The sequence below is a fragment of the Callorhinus ursinus genome, unplaced genomic scaffold (assembly GCF_003265705.2).
Source record: "Callorhinus ursinus isolate GAN/ISIS: 27379988/994484 unplaced genomic scaffold, GSC_fseal_2.0 scaffold4, whole genome shotgun sequence".
Classification (NCBI taxonomy): domain Eukaryota; kingdom Metazoa; phylum Chordata; class Mammalia; order Carnivora; family Otariidae; genus Callorhinus; species Callorhinus ursinus.
The window spans coordinates 5,105,721-5,122,872 of record NW_027397066.1 but is presented as its reverse complement, the minus strand read 5'-3'; the positions used below and the strand labels follow the sequence as shown (position 1 = coordinate 5,122,872).

The 17,152-nt window shown below is 49.6% G+C and overlaps 1 protein-coding gene across 5 annotated transcripts in view; it reads right to left on the bottom strand.

Annotated features, from left to right (window-relative positions):
• Positions 1-17,152, bottom strand: part of CRMP1 (collapsin response mediator protein 1) — a 70,389-nt gene that overhangs the window by 35,702 nt on the left and 17,535 nt on the right. For all 5 annotated transcript variants that reach the window (XR_012377843.1, XR_012377841.1, XR_012377842.1 and 2 more), the window contains 3 exons: positions 10,973-11,061; positions 5,663-5,847; positions 266-430 (listed from right to left, as the gene is read on the bottom strand). Coding sequence is in view for 1 of the 5 variants with exons in the window: in XM_025887331.2 (XP_025743116.1) it covers positions 266-430; positions 5,663-5,847; positions 10,973-11,061 (439 nt within the window). In the remaining 4 variants the exon portion in view is untranslated. The remainder of the gene's footprint in view (positions 1-265; positions 431-5,662; positions 5,848-10,972; positions 11,062-17,152) is intronic.

The window sequence follows — 17,152 nt, the reverse complement described above, 5'->3', positions numbered from 1 at the left end:
CCTAGACCAGCGAGGGCCTTGCATGCCAGGCTAAGGAAATCAGGCTTTCTTCTGTGAACAGGGGGATACCTCCAAAGGGCTTGAAGGAGAAGAAGACAGACTCCTCAAAGAGGATCTCGTTTTTCCATTGTTTAGGCGGCGGTGTGTAGCTCATAGCTAGGCTCACAGCAAATGCAGATAAAGGGATTTTTAACTCCACATACTGAGGCCCACCAAAGAACTAGGGATTCCAGAACTATACCCCCATTCTGAGGCTTTAACTGACCTTTGTCCTGCACCAGCACCTCCAACTCCTCCCGAACACCATCGTACCAGCTTGTGATGTCCACATGGAGGGAATAGTCGCAGCAGGATTTGGTGTCAGCTGCTTCATGCCATTTCTCGAAGGATGTCAGCAGGCTAGACCCAGGTTCAGGGACGACATGGTCAACTGTGAAAGAAAAATATGCATCACATTCTAAGATGCATAGGACCCCAGCTATTCCAATGGTAGCCTCCAATAGCCTCTTCACCCCATCATCGTCACCATCACACCATCTTCACTATCATCACCATCGCCATCATCACCACCTTAATCACCACCCTATCACCCCAACATCAACACCATCACCATCAACAGCATCCCCAACATCATCATCATCATCATCACCATCATCATCGCCACCTTCATTACCACTATCACTATCACCCATCATCAACACCATCACCACCACCTCCGCCACCATCATCATCACCATCACTATTATCACCATCACCATCATCATTACTATCATTATCATCATAATCATCACCATCATCATCACCATCACACCACCAACACTATCATCACCATTGCCATCATCATCATCACAACCTTAATCACCACTATCACTATCACCCCATCATCAACACCATCACCACCACCATCACCATCATCATCATCACCATCATCACCACCACTACCATCACCATCATCGTCGTCACCATCACTATTATCACCATCATCATCATCACCACCACCAGCACCAGCACCATCACCAGCACCATCATCATCACCACCATCACCATCATCATCACCATCACTATTATCACCATCACCATCATCACCATCATCACCATCACCACCCTCTTCATCATCACTCCCACCACCATCATTGTCAGCATTGCCATCACTGTCACCATCATTACCATAACCATCAGCAATGACATAATCACCACCATTGTCATTGACATCTTCAGCAGCAGCATCACAACTATTTCCTGAATGCTTACTATGCCTCAGACACTGCCACAAGGCTTTCCATCAATTAGCTCATTAAATCCTCACGACCAACCTGTGAAGTGAATATTAATATGTCCATTGGCAGAAGAAGAAATGAGGCTCAAAAAGGGTAAGGAACTTGTCTGAAGTCACACAACTAGGTAAGTGGTAGGAAGAAGGTCCAGAGTCCCGTCAGCTGCCGTCTGAACCCTTTCCCACTACTCCTTGCTGCCAGAGCTGGAAAGGTGCACAAGACCTTATAGACCAAAAGCATGTTAACTTCATCACCCCTTTCTAAAATAAAATCTTAAATGTAAAGCAAATGAAAGGGGAGACACCTCACTTGACTTTGCATATCCCTCTAGCTACTGCCCTGTTTCCCCAGCAACCCCCCTTCACAGCCAGACATCTATAGAGAGTCGTCCTTATTTTCCTCCAGCTCACTCCTCCACCCGTCTAAAGCATCAGCCTCTGCTAACTCAATCTCCACGTCTCTAGATTTAATGGAAACGTCCAGTCCCGACTCCACTGGACCTCCCGGGGCACACTCAATCAATCCCTCCTCTTGGCTCCCACGACGACATGGCTTTCTGGCTTTTATTCTATTTCTGTGGCCATTTTTCCTCGGTCTCCTCGTAGACTCTTCTGCCTCTACTTGGCCATTAAATGGTCAAATCCCTTATGGCTTGGCCCTGGAATATTCTTTGGTACAGCTGCTCATTAAAACGTGCCACTCCCTCTTAGCTGCAGAACTCTGACTGCAGCTGTTTCCCTGACCTCTCCACCAGGAAGACTCAAAAGCTCTTCAAGACTAAAATGTCCCAAACTTCATGCAACATCATCCCCCCCCCCACCCTTTGCAAATCTGGTCCCTACCACCTCCTCAGCTGTGAGGATACCACCTTAGTTCCACAGCTAGGATCGAAGGGGTCATTCTTGACACGTCCTTTCTCGCAGATAGCCCATGGCTGACCCATCACCAAGTACTTCTATTTCCATCCTACACATCCCCAGAGCTGTCCAGCCCTGTCCACCTCCATGGTCACACTCCCCATCCCAGCTACCCTCTTCTGTAGCTGAGCAACTACAACCACTTGCTCCTGGTCCAGTGACATCTGATCTAGCCAATCTATTCTGGTCTCTTTGAAACCCAAAGCAGATCTCATCATTCCTTGCTTAAAATCCTTCAATGCCTGCTCATTGCCCATTTGAAAAAGTCCAAAAATTCTTCGCTCAGCCATCAAGGACCATCAGTACCATCCTTACCTTCCAGTCTTATCTCACACAATCCCATCCCTAAGTCTCTGCACTCAGGCCTCATGGGCCTTCATCAGTCTCTTAAACGCAAGCTGTGTTCCATCACAGAAGCTTCGCACATGCTCTTCCCTCTTCCTGGAGCTCTGTTCCCCTCCACCCTCTTCACCCAGTGAATTCATACTCATCCTTCAGATCCCTGCATGAATGCTGCATCTTCAGGTAAGCATTCTGCCTGTCAGTTCAAGCTCTGTGCACACATTTCTGTTGTAGCCCTAGTCACAGAGCATAGACATGTGTGTGTAGTTGTACATGATCCATAACTCCCCACAAGACTGCCACCACTGGAGCACCAGCACCATGTCCGCTTTGGTCTCTCCGTCCCCAAACACCTAGCACAGTGCCTGGCACAGAGCAACCCTCAATTAAGTATCTGTCGGATGACAACATAGGATGGAGACTCAGAACCCCCCCGCCCCTCACGATGGTCCTCCTGGTGCTTCCACAGGTTCTTGGGGCCCCATGAAACACACTATGAAAACCACTCTTTTCCAGATGGGGTGGATGAGGCCCCTCCCCTAAGAGTCTCAAAGATGATGATGGGGAAAGAGCAAAAGGGGACCCTGGAGACCCCGACTCCTCATCCGGGGTTCTGTCTTCTACTCCACGCAGGTCACCTGAGCCTGCAGCCTCCATCTCCATCTCTCAGCGCTGTGCCGGCTCCTATCTCCAAGTACTTGCCACGTGCCGTGCACTACACCCAGGCACCTCATGTATGTCTTCCCGCAGTGCCATGGTGGGGGAAGGCTCGGATTATAAAGCCCGTCCTACAGATGAGGAAGCTGAGGCACAGAGAGCCTAAACACTGCCCACAGGCAAACAGCTGCTGAGCGGCAGTGATCAGGATCAAACCTGCACAGCTGGGGTCCAAGTCCAAATCCACCCAGGTCCGACATCTGGGCTCCTCCCACTTTCCCAACCAGCAGATAAAAGGTCCCTTGTACAGAAGGGACCAGGACCGTGCTTCCCTCATGAACTGGGCCATCCCCTCCTGGCTCAGGGGGATGAGGCAGCTCTGACGCATGAGCTCCACACACAGTGGCCCGCTCTACCCAGTGTACTTCCAAAGGGGTTCCTAGGAGGGAGACAGATGGGCAGCTCAGGGATGAGCTGCCTGGACGCAGAGAGCCTAACAGTTGAAAGAACACTGAAAAAGCAACCGTTGCACAATGTCCACAATAGCCAAACTGTGGAAAGAGCCAAGATGTCCATCGACAGATGAATAGATAAAGAAGAGGTGGTGTATATACATACAATGGAATATTATGCAGCCATCAAAAGGAATGAGATCTTGCCATTTGCAACGATGTGGATGGAACCGGAGGGTGTTATGTTGAGCTAAATAAGTCAATCAGAGAAAGACATGTATCATATGATCTCACTGATATGAGGAATTCTTAATCTCAGGAAACAAACTGAGGGTTGCTGGAGTGGTGGGGCAATGGGAGGGATGGGGTGGCTGGGTGACAGACATTGGGGAGGGTATGTGCTATGGTGAGCGCTGTGAATTGTGCAAGACTGTTGAATCACAGACCTGTACCTCTGAAACAAATAATGCAATATATGTTTAAAAAAAAAAAAGAAGATAATAGGAAGGGAAAAATGAAGGGGCGGAATCGGAGGGGGAGACGAACCATGAGAGACTGTGGACTCTGAGAAACAAACTGAGGGTTCTACAGGGGAGGGGGTGGGGGGATGGGTTAGCCTGGTGATGGGTATTAAAGAGGGCACGTTCTGCATGGAGCACTGGGTGTTATATGCAAACAATGAATCATGGAACACTACATCAAAAACTAATGATGTAATGTATGGTGATTAACAACATAATAAAATAAAATTTAAAAAAGAATTAACTGTTGCTTATTTAATTAAAATCATTTATTAAAATGGAATCCAAGAGAGGCGCCTGGGTGGCTCAGTCGGTTAAGTGTTTAACTTTAGCTCAGGTCATGATCGATCCTGGGATCAAGCCCTGTGTTGGGCTCCCTGCTCAGCGGGGAGCCCGCTTCTCCCTCTCCCTCTCCCTCTCCTTCCATCCTTCCCCCCTGCTCATGCTCTCTCTGTCAAATAAATAATTAAAATCTTTAAAACAACTAAAAATAAAAACAAAATAAAATGGAATCCAAGAAAGAAAAGCTACTTCAAAAACTACAAGAGACTGCAAAATGCGGTAGAAGAAGAATCCAGCATCTCAGGAAGCCTCTGTGGTAGAGGGCACTGTTTGTGCACATTGCCTTCTCCCCTCCCCACCTTGACCATGGTTCATGGCGGGCAGAGTACAATCCCAGGGACTTTGGGCTCGGCCATGGGACTTGCTTTGGCCAACAGAACTTCAGCGTGTAAGTGAAGACATGAGGTGGTAAGAGGGGTGGCAAGCTTCTACCAGACCCTTCTTGCACTTCTGCCATCTGCCAGGAGAAGGGCATGGTTGAGCTGGTCATTGGTTCCTGGATGGGAGCTCCACGGTGCCCAACCGAACCCAACCCACATCCTGAAGCAGACTCACTCCAACCTGCTCCTAGTCCCTCAGATCCTTGACCAAGAAAAACAAGTGATGCTTGAAGTTTGGGGACTGTTCGTTATGCAGCGTTATCCCAGCATTACGGCATCAACCCTGACTAATACAACCACCTCCCCACTGCGTCACCTTCAGCAACTTGTTTCAGCCTCTACTTCCCCATCTTTCACCATAACACCTATATCCCTGATTCCAAAACTTTAGCCATGTGCACACCAGGTTCAGGAATTTTTTGCTTTATCTCCCTACAATCCATATTATTCTTTCCTTAATGCCTTTCTTTAAATCAGCTCACAGTTTCTAAAAATTTAAATGTTAATTTCAATCTCACCCTATGCAATAATACCCATGATGTGCTAGTTATTTATCTTTCAAATACATTAAAATAATTTAAACTTTTAAATGTCTGTATTGCCTATAAAATCCTCTGCGTACCACCACTGGCACAACATTTGTGGCAGGTTGTGGTGAGGATTACATTAACTGGTCCCCTGAGCAAAGTGCCTGGTGTAGACTGAGACCGTGGTGTTGCTGCTGCTGCTGCCAGTAAATGAACCTGCCCATGTGCCCAAGGCCGGGGTGCAACTCACTGATCATCGTGGTCCCGCCTGCCAGTGCGGCCCTGGTCCCTTGGAAGAAGTCATCGGCAGCGGTCATCCCCTGGGACGGCTTCTGCAGGTACGTGTTGACATCGATACCTCCGGGAATCACCATCCGCCCATTGGCCTCGATGGTCTTCACTCCACCAGGAACTATTAAGTTCTCTCCTATTTGTCTGGAAACAAACAGAAATGGCCTTTGGTTCTTAAAAGAAAAACAAGATGGCAGCCCACTGTGTGGCTTCAGTTCCATTAGGTAAACATTTCTGAGCCAGGTCCTGGGCGGGGCACTGGGTAGACAGAGAATGCTCAGGCAGGACTCCTGCCCTCGAAGGGCTCACAGCCTAATGAGGAGACGAGGCATGCAGGCAGATGGGTAACAATGCAGTACAGCAGAGGGGTGGGGAGTATAAGGTGGGCTGCTTCACTAGCCCGGGAATCTGGGGAGGCTTCCAGGGGGAGGTGGTGGCAAAGGGGTCTCAGAATAGCCTGTCACTCCAGAGTTCTTCGCACACTTTTGTCAACCACTTTGAGGATCCAGATCGCAGGAGACAGAGCGTAAAGTGAGAGGTAGTGCTACAGGCCGAAGTGGGACCCTCTCAAAGGCTGTATGTTGATGCTCTAACCCCCAGGACCTCAGAATGTGACTGTATTTGAGGACTGGGCCTTTACAGAGACAATTACAGTAAAGTGAGGCTGTCAGGGTGGGCCCTAATCCAACAGGACTGGCGTCTTTGTAAGAAGAGATCAGGACACAGACCCGTACAGAGAGTTAACCAGGTGAGGACACGAGGAGATCACCAGCCACACGCCAAGGAGAGAGGCCTCAAAGAAACCAACCCTGCCAACATCCTGATCTCAGACTTCTAGCCTCCAGACCCAGGAGAGAATCAACGCCTGTTGTTTAAACTGCCCAGTGGGTGCGGTGCGTTGTTACGCCAGCCGTGGCAAGCTAAGACACACAGGCACCCGGGATTCTCGTTTTAGCTCTCCTGAGGGCTGACCTCAGGAAAGCTGCTTAACCTCCCAGTACCCACAAGGAAAAGCCACTAACATCATAACTCCTGCCTGGAGGGAATCACACTGGGGAGAGAGACTTTTCCTGAACATGCTGACCCTCCCTTCTGTTCCCCAATGTGCTAGGCACCTGCGAACTTCCGCCAGAAGGAGGAAAAATTCCAAAGGGAGGAAGAAGGGAGAAGAGCCTAAGAAACTGGAAGCCTTTGTCCCGTGTGGCGGCGGCTGTGTCTCATCTGTTGGAACCAGAGTCGGGAGACACATGGGGGACAGAGGGGAGGCTCAGCCAGAACCAGGACAGAGAGGACAGCCTCCAAGGTCAACGCCGGGCGAAGACCAGTAGACCTGAACATGAGCAATTTTTATTAAAAAAAAAAAAAAAAATACAGTCGCTCTGAACGCTTCAGATGAGGCAACAATATTCTAAGTCACAGAAAAACAACTGTAATGAAGATACAGGCAAGTGCTGCTTTGGGGACCACCATGTCAGGCCCCAAAAAGAATCTAAACCCGAGCAGCCGAAGCCGACGCTCCTGGATCCTCCGGACCCCTGGGCAGGGCTGGTCCAGGCAAGCTTTGGGGGTGGGGGGACAGAGGGCTCCACTTGGGGCTCTCCCACAGAATCAGGGCATCGCACCCTGTCCTGAAACCGGAAGTAAGTCTAGCAAGAGCATGGCGCCAGGGACCACGGCCGAGACCACGCCCACAAGCTCCGCACCGCTTCTAACACCAATGTCCTTCCCTCTGTCATCTCCATCTTGATTTGCAGACTCCTGCCTTGCCTGACCCCCTACTAAACACATGGAGATATGTCAGGAGCTGAAGAGCAAGGGGTCCAGGAGGAGATGCCCCCAAACCTTCCAGCAGGAGCAGGTCACCCCTGAGCACTGGCTTTTCTAAGCACTTGGCAGATCATCTCATTTCATGCTTCAACTGGCTTTTCACGAAGACGGGATAATGTTCAAGTGTTTAATGCTGGCAAAGGCTTGGGCATGACCCAGAGTGGGCATGCGCTATACACGCGGCACAGCCCCACATGTGGGTATCTAGAGTCTGACTGGGTGTGTGCCTCAAGTCACCAGGCCAACAAGTACTGCTGTTTGGGGCCCATTTTCAAGGCATGACAAGTCACCTCTCTTTACGGGAAGTAAACACATTCTGCAAAAGAGGAAAATGGAATTCAGAGAGGTACGGTGCCTTGCTCAAGGCTGCACAGCAAGTCAGTGGTGGGTCTGGACTCAAGCCAGGTCCCCCCCAAGTCTAATATAATATCTAGGCTCTGCCCACCAGCCTTACCTGTCTTCCTGCTTCCCTTACATAGAAGGAGCAGATTCTCCCCAAACTGGGACTGACCCAGACAGAACCGCCCAGTGCATTAGGAAGAAGAGCCCAGATGGTTCTCAATGGCGGTGTGTGGAGAACAGGAGGCTCTGTGAGTTAGCCAGACACCTCAACCCCGCACCCCAACACCTCCCCCGCCCTACGCACAAGTGTTCAGTGGCCAGTGTCTGAGTCACCAGCACTTGCAAACTGGATGGAACCCTCAATGAATCCTAACAGATGCAGCACAAACACAGCTGACGAGCTTTTAGGAAAACTTGGCAAATGGCCACGGAAGAGAATTCTTGGGGGTTCGATCGAAGTGAAGGAGCATAACCGGGCCTCCTGGGGTCAGTACAGGTGGCCCCTCTGGGTCTCAGCCCTCCCACACCTCCTCCCCAGCCAGCAGGGGTTCGTGCTCCAAATGACCATCTGGAGACTTGCTCTGCTGAGCAGGGCAGGGGGAGAAGCAACAGAGTCAAAAAGGGGTTTCTGACTAAGAGGAGCTGAGAAATAATGAATTTGTAGACACTGCTTATTTCCTGAACAACACGGTCCACCGAAGTCCCTAAGACTCCGGGTGTTCACTCATACAGCAAGCACTTAATAAATGCTGCTTGGCCAGTGAGCTCTTGTTTCACATATACACATCCTGGACTGCACGGCTCCTGGGGAGCCAACCTCAATCCCACATGACCGGTGGGTAGGTGGTCCCGCAAAAGCATCAGCATCCTTTACCTCCCACGTCCCAGAACCCTGACGCCCCACAAACCAGAGTTCACCCCAGCGTGGTTGTCTCCGTATCTAAGCAGGGAGTTGACTAGAAACCTCACCACCCCCACCACCTCTGCCTCTCTCCCTCTGGTTCCAAGACCAAGGTCCTGCCACCTGACAGGTCAGGACTCTTCTGCTACACTTCCTGTCAATACTCCTGGTACCTCTCATATCCAGCACTGTGCCAGGCCCCGGGTGCAGAAGCCCTAAGGCAAGGTCCCTAGTCTGGGGCAAGTGCAGCATGAGGAGTGTGGGGCCGGGCACACAGGCTGGCCAGCAGAGTCATGGGGGTCAGGGAAGGCTTCCTGGAGGAGTCACACAAGCTGGACCCACAGGACAAACAGGGGTTGGGGAGCGGGGGCAGGGGGCCAGAGAAATGAGAATGCGGGGTGGGGCCAGGCATTCCAGGCAGAGGATTTAGGGGTGCAAGGTTCCAGGTAGAGCTGCTGGGCTAGCTCTGCAGGTACCACACTTCCAGCGTGGCTGGGAAGAAGCGAGAGGAGGGAATCCACTGGAAGAACAGAAGCTTGGGCTGGACTTGAAATGGTCGGAGTCTGGGACTGGATTTGGGGTAGGCAGAGGGAGGCAGAGAAGGGCGCCCCGCTCTCCTGAGCGCCTCACTGGGCACGCCGTGGGCGTGGTCTCTCAGTGCTCACAGCCGTCCACAGCCCCCTCTCCTCCCCCTCCTCCTTCCCTCCCTCAGCCCTTCCCCCTCTCCTCCCCTCTCCCTCTCCTCCCCCTCCTCCTCACCAAAGCCCACACGGGCACCAGGCAGTCCTGTTAATAGACCCCATTCCTGCTTGACCTTCCCCTCACTCTCACTGCCCTCTGCCTTTCCTTCCTGTACCAGCAGCCCAGGCTGAGCACTGAGACAGTCTCTGGCTCCTACTCTTCCCAACTCCAGGGGAACTCGCTGAGCAGCCAGCGAATCCAGGGCACTCAGCATGTGGAAGGAAGAGAGCTGGACCTCTCCGTTACTTGCCGGTAAAATGTGGAGGCCACATCAACCCCCTGTCTGGTGTTGTGGACTGAGCTGGGATCCCCCAAACTTATATGTTGAAGCCCTGACCCCCCGCATCTCAGAATGTGACTGTATTTGGAGATGGGGCTTTTAAAGAGGTGACTAAATCAAAACGAAGCCATTAGGGTGGGGCCCTGATCCAATAGGACTGGGGTCCTGTGCACATGCGCACAGAGGGATGCCCTTGTGAGCGCAGAGCGAGAAGCTGCAGTCCACAAGCCAAGGAGAGAGAGATCGCAGAAGATCCCTGCCAGCACACTGATCCAGGACTTACAGCCTCCAGCCTGGGAGAAGTTAACTTCTATTGTTTCAGCTGTCCAGCCTGGGTTTTTTTTATTACAGTGACCGAGCAGATGGAATGCACTCGGATGTCACAGCCAGAGAGGAGGCCAACAGGGAGACGGAAAGCGCAGGAACCCTCTGGCCCAATGCAGGCCACGGCCCTGTCCTAACATTCTTCCTTTCTCTCCTCGTTCCCTCCACCCAATCCAGAAACTGTGGGCAGGTACAAGAAGGAGCCGTGAGTCCAGTCCTACATACTAGGTAGCCATCTGCGCCTTGTCCCCAGCTGACAATGGGGGTCAGCTCTTGGACCTCATTGGCCGGCTGTGTACACGTCACACCTCCCTGTGCCTCTGATGGCCTGCACAAGGCTGGTGCAGCAGGAACACTCCAGAATCTCTAGTCCCCTCCCCACCTGTAGTTTGGACCTCCCCAAATCTCTGCATCCCTGATATTGACAGCACAGTCATTCTGGGACAGAACTCTAAGGGCCTGGCAGCCTAGGGAGACTGGCTTCTTCTTCTTTTTTTTTTTTTTAAGATTTATTTATTTATTTGAGAGAGAGACAGAGAGAGCAAGCAGAGGGAGACGGAAACATACAGACTCCCCGCTGAGCAGGGAGCCTGATGCGGGGCTCGATCTCACGACCCTGAGATTGTGACCTGAGCCAAAATCAAGAGTTAGACGCTCAAGCGACCAAGCCATCCCGGCACCCCAAGACTGGCTTCTTAAAAGGTGTGTTTTGGGGATGCCTGGCAGGCTCAGTCAGGGGAGCATGCAACTCTTGATCTCAAGGTTTTAAGTTTGAGCCCCACATTGGGTGTAGAGATTACTTAAAAAATAAAATCTTTCAAACAAAGGAAAAAAGTGTGTTTTGGTCAACCTACTTTATAAGTCCATCTTCCAGGTAGACGTCAGCATAGAAGGACTGGTCATCGTTGATGATCCGTCCACCTTTGATGAGGAGTCGGTCACTCTGAAAAGCCAAGCAAAGTATTAAGTGTCACTGGGGAAAAGCTGAGAATTTTTTTTAACTTTTAATATAAAATCATCCAAATATTTTCAAAAGTAAAGAAATGGCATAAAAAAGCCCCCTCACATCCATCACCCAGACTCAAAACTTCAATACTTGGCCATTCACACTCCACCTATTCCAACCCCTCCCCCAACACTTCTGTTTTGTTTTTGCTGAGATATTGTAAAATAAATCCGAAATATCGTACCCCGCCACCCGGTAACACTTCAGGATATATCTCCAAACATTAAGGAGTTTTTAAATAAACAGAACCATAACCCATCTTCTCAGCGGACCCAATTAACAGTAATTCCTTCCTAGGAGTTAATAGCCCATGCTCAATTTTACTTGGTTTTATAGTGGGAGGGTCGAGTGGGGCTCCGTCCTCAGTCCCCACTCTGTGCCTGGCTCTCTGCAGTCTGCCGAGATCTATACCAGCCCTCCCGCCCCTCTGATGCCCCTCATTTGTTGAAGAAACTAGGTCATTCATAGAACAGGAGTTTATTAGGGCATTATTACTGAATACAGTAAAACCCAATTTAGAGACCTTTTAAAAGCTACTAGAGAGACTATAAAACAAACACAACTCCCCCAGAACCACCTCCAGTCAAACGTCTGAGGTTTCTCTCCACCGTTTTCCTTGATTCCCCGCGGTTGTGGTCATAGTGCGCGCATCCATCCACTCATCCGTGCCCCCGTTACGTGCTGACTCACCACCTCAGCTCCCAGCGCAGGGCCAGGCCCTGAGGAGCCAGGAGGAAGCCTCTGCCTCTCCTGGAGCAGATGGAAGGAGAGGCAGAGGCTTAATAAGCCATGGGTTTACAGGGTTACAAGAGAAGGGGAGGGAGCCCGCCTTGGGAGCAAAGTGAAGGAGCTGCTACACTTACCAGGGGCCAGGCAAGGCCAGCTCACACCTAAAAAAGTAAGTCGAGATGAGCTGTTCCAAACAAGCAGTGGGGACGAAGTCCAAGGAGGGCGAACCTTCAGTGTCTGAACAGAGAGAACTGGTAGCCAAGGCCCAGAGGCCACAAAAAACACAGCAAATTCTAGGACCCAAAAAGAACACAACTGTGTCCTTTGTGCATTGTATCATAAAAGTGTCCCCAAGTTACTACATGTTCTTCATAACCACAAATGACTACAAAATATTCTATCATACGGATACACAATAAATTGTTTAATGATCCCCCTATCGCTGGACACTTATTTTCGATTTTTCACAACGGTACGTATTGCTGCAATGACCATTTCTGCACACAAAGCTTTTCGCTCAGCTTGAATTCTTAGGATCAATTCTCAGAAGCCTAACAACTCAGTCAAACAGTATATACCTTGTTTATGGCCCTTGATAAATATGACCAGATAGTTTCCCAAAAGGACTGCACCAATTTGCCATGTATAAAATCAGCAAGCACCCTTGGTTGTCATTAATATTTGTTAATTTGCATTTCTTGGCGGCTGAGAATTGTTTTGCCCTGTGATTATTTATACTTGTACTATCTCCTAGCTGGAGATGTAGTGATGAATAAAAAACACAGCCTCAGTCCTTAAGCTCCAGCCACTGGGTAGGGAGAGAGCCAGTAAAGAGACAATAACAATTCAGGGTAGACACTTCCAAGGGAGTGTCTTCCATGGGTTTCCCTGAAAGCAGAGCCTGAGACAAGGATGAGAGGCAGATAGTGTCTTTGGGAGGTGACTGCACAAACTGGAGTGAGGAAGTAGGGAGAGGCAGACAGGCACGCAAATCCCACAGAGAGTGCCCACCGATCTGGCGAACATGGGTTAACTGGGGCTTGATCCCAGGAGGACCCTCTGAGGAACTGTACAGAATGCACCTCAGAGCGGTCCCAATGGTCCCATGGCATCAGTCATGAGAGGAAGACAGAGAATACTGTACAAGCCCAGAGAAGAAGGGTTTACCCAAACTAAAGAATCAGGGAAGGTTCACTGAGCAGAAACAGGGCATGCAGCCTGCCACTCAGGACCCTCTAGTGGTGTCATGCATCAGCCCTGTATTTTTCCTTCAGAGAGAAAGCCAAGGTCAGTGAGACCCGATGTAATCTGGAATCCCACTACCCAGGCAACATTCACATTCTCACTTGCTTCAGGTGTCTGTTCAATTTCACTTACCTGAGAGCACCCCCTCCCCAATGGTTGCCCTGTCTGGAACACTGGACACCTCTGCCCTACCAGCAAACCCCATACCTCTGCCCGCTCTGTTTCATAGTACCAACTACAATACATCCCACACACTATATATTTACATTGTTTGTCTAAAATGTGACTTGCTCACGGACATCAGAGCTGTGGTGCTTCCCCACTGACAGTGTCAGACACACTCATGGGGGACTCCTGCATACACGCTGATGTGGATGATGGTGCCAACTGCAATGGTGCCCTGCAGCTGTCCTTACAAGACCATTAGCTTCATGGGGGTAAAGACTTCATCTGCTTTCACTCTGCATCTCTGATACTCGGACACAGCCTGGCTGGTTGGCTGGCTGACTGGCTGGCTGGCTGGACAGATGGGCGGCTGGACAGATGGATGGATGGACAGATGGACAGATGGATGCATGGATGGATGGATGGATGCATGGATAGATGGACAGATGGCTGATGGATGGATAGATGGATGCATGGATGGATGGACGGATGGATGGATGGACAGATGGATGGAGGGATAGACAGATGGATGGGTCCCTGAAGTGATTCTTGAAGGCTGAATAGTTTAAGATGGAGAGCAAAGGTATCACAGCCATGAGACAAGAAACTATGAGCCATAAGACAAGGAAGACAAGTATGAACCAGCATATCCTGCTCCCCAGCAGGAGGGTCTCTGGCTTCAAGCTCACCAGTCCCTACACCCTCTGTCTCTCAGTCCTAAGATAGAAGCCAGGCACAATTTGCACATTCCCAGGGAGGATACTCCAGGACCAAGGGAAGGAGGAGGTGCGGGCTCTACATATCCAGAAGCAGAGACAAGCTGGTGTGCAGGTTTTCCCAGGCACTAGAAAGCAGGGAAATGTGAGTCGTCAGCAGCAGCTGGTGCATGGCTTCCAGAACCTGGCCCCCCGCGGGCAGCTGTCTGCCCTGTCACATTTAATAGAGGGCTTTACAGGCTCAGCCTGAAAGGTGGTATTTAAAGCACTGTGCACCAGAAGTTCAGCCCCACCCTGCTCTTCCTCGAATCAGATGGGTGCAGTTTGTGTTCAAATCCACCTCCTCCCCAGCTACTGACAGACAGTGTGTGTAGCTACTGCAAGGGGTCCCTTCCGGTGTTCTCAGGGGCAAGTGTCTTTCTAAACCAGCACTTCCATAATGAGGCAAGAGCTGATGTGACTTCCTCCTTTTCTTCCCTAACACTAGCAGTGCCTTTGCCTTTTAATTGGCATTTTCAGAATCATGTTCTTTGGAACTCTAGCACAGAGGGGTTTAAGTAGATGCTATTCCCAAAGGGGATTCCCAGGTGTAGTGAATTTAGAAAATTCTGGATTTAGCAGAAACAAAGATTATCTCTATAAAACAGGAATACCCAGATCCTTTACTTTGTTGATGTGTAATGTGAAAATGCAAGAGGGGAGCTGAATTTACATCTTTTCCAAACATAGATCCTTTTGTGTTATGCAAAATTTGACAAGGATACTTTCCCCAGACAACACCTTAAGATGGAAACAGGGCTTCAAGACGGGGTGGCCTCCCACGTTCACACAACTAATAGGGGTCTAGGGTAGACCCAAGGTTCCCTAACTTCCTGCCTAGCACTGGCTCCATCAAACACCCTTCTGTCATATCTTAAAACAATTTCACGCTCTAGAATCCATGACACCCATAATCAAATGCAATTTAGAAAGAACCAGAGGTCTGTGACCCAAGGACCCAGCATTCTAGGGCTCCCTCTCTTCACACAGGAAATCTGAGTGTACGATCTCACACCAAGAAGAGTGGATTTGGTGGTACATAATTTTTACGAATTTAACAAAGTAAAATCACACATTTAAAAGAAAATTAATGATACCCTGCCTCTCACAAATAGCATATATGAACAATGACAAGCTCTGTATAACAACCAGTGTTTAAATACTTGGAAGAAAATGAAATACCTAATCAAAAATTCAACAAATGTCTTAACAGCAGGGTATGCTAGAGACTGCCATTCATTCCACGGTGACAGCAGTGACCTAAAGTGAATTATGCTCAGCATGGCTCATGTCCTTGGATCAGTGTTATGGAGGAACAGAATGTCCAGAGTCAGATACAAGTTCCAATCTCTGCCCACTTATTATCCATGTGACTTAATGTCTTCTAGACTTAGTTTCCCCATCTGCAAATGGGGACACCGTCCCTGCCTCATAAGACTGTTGGTGAAGTCCATGGGGTAGATACACAAAGCACTTAGCACAGGCGTGGCCCATGTAAATACTAAGTAGAATTATGCACTGTTCATTCTCTGCCATCTTCTATAGCAGGAACTACATTCAGTAACTATTTAAGGAAGCAGTGTGTGCAGCTAAAAGAAATAGTGCTTGCCTTTAATGAGTTCTCAGGCTGGTGGGGAGACTGGGAAAGGCTGAGGTAGAGAGGAGAGCAGAGATGGGGAGGAGCACAGAGCCCCACCACCCCTTCCAGCTCTTCTGGGGCGGGGGGATGCTTATCTGAGCTGGAAGAATGAGTAGGAATTAGCCACATGGCAAAGGAGAAAAGAGACTGCAGGAAGGGGTATGACGTGGGGACAGGCACAGAGGAAGAAGGAGCCTGGTGTGCTTGGGAATCTGTATGTGATTTTATCTGGCTGAAGTATGACCTTAGAGTGGGGATCTGGAGAGCAGTGCAGGTGCCAGCCCATGGGGACTCTAACACCATGTGTAGAAGGGAGTCCAGGCTAGTCACCATGATAATGAAAGGGCTTTCATCAAGTAAGAACTCAAACATACAAAAGCTTCTGAGCCAAGACATCACAGAAATACTGGGCAGATGTATAAGAAGGGAAACCAATAATTTTATATTTTCCTCAAAGCTGGGATTTCTCAGTAAGATCAAGCACTGGACAGTTTTGCAAAATATATCAAGGGCCTTAAAACTGTTCATGAACTTTGATCTAAAAATTTAGCATGGGATGCCATGCTCCTGGGAATCTGTCCTCAGGAAAATATCCCCAAACAGGGCCAAAGAATTATGCACAAAGGTGTGATCCAGAATTAATTACAATCCTATGACCATACCACTAATGAGGTATCATTCATCTACTAAAATATTTCCCAGGAATTTTTAAGGACAGACAAAAGTGCTAGACAATAAAATATTAGGTGAAAAAGCAGAGTACCAAACTCTCTATATGGTAGTAATTCAGGGGGGGAGAGTAGATCTTTCTGGTAGTAACTGACTCCCCCCAGCAGAGACTGTGGGGTGCACCCAGGTCCCACTGCCCCTTGCACACCCCTCTGCCACAACACTGAGCCCACGCCAAGGTCACTGTTCACGTGCCCATCTCCTACAGGACCGGATGGCTAGCACTGCCTGGGGTGATTCATCTCTGGATCCCCAGGGACCAGCCAGGGGTGTTTAGCAAATGTTTGCTGAGCAGCAGGAGAGGTGGTGACAGACAGGAGGAAAGGAGAAAGGGAGGAAGAAGAAGAGAAGGTTTGAAAAGAGGGAGGGAAGGAGGGAAAAGGAGAGGAGTGGGAGATGGAGAGGGAGGGAAATGGACAAGAGGGAAGAAAGGGAGGGAGGAAGCGAGGGTGGGGCAAGAAACAGAGAACAGGAGTAAAGAGCAGATGAAAACATCAGAAATCTCTTTTTCTGCCTTTAAAATTCCCTGAAAGCCTAAGCCTGCTGCCCAGGAAGAGAAGATGGTTTAATGCAAAGCCTGAACAACACGGATGATGCTGAAGGAGCCCCTCAGGAGGGGCCCACCTAAACCTTGGTTCTGGGCAGTAATCACATCTCTGCCAAAGGTCCTGTGAGTCAGAAGAGAAGCCCAGGGAAGGGAAGAGCTTGTCTGCAAACCCGCTATCATCTCCCACCCAGCCCCAGCTGGGAGAGAGCTGATGTTGGC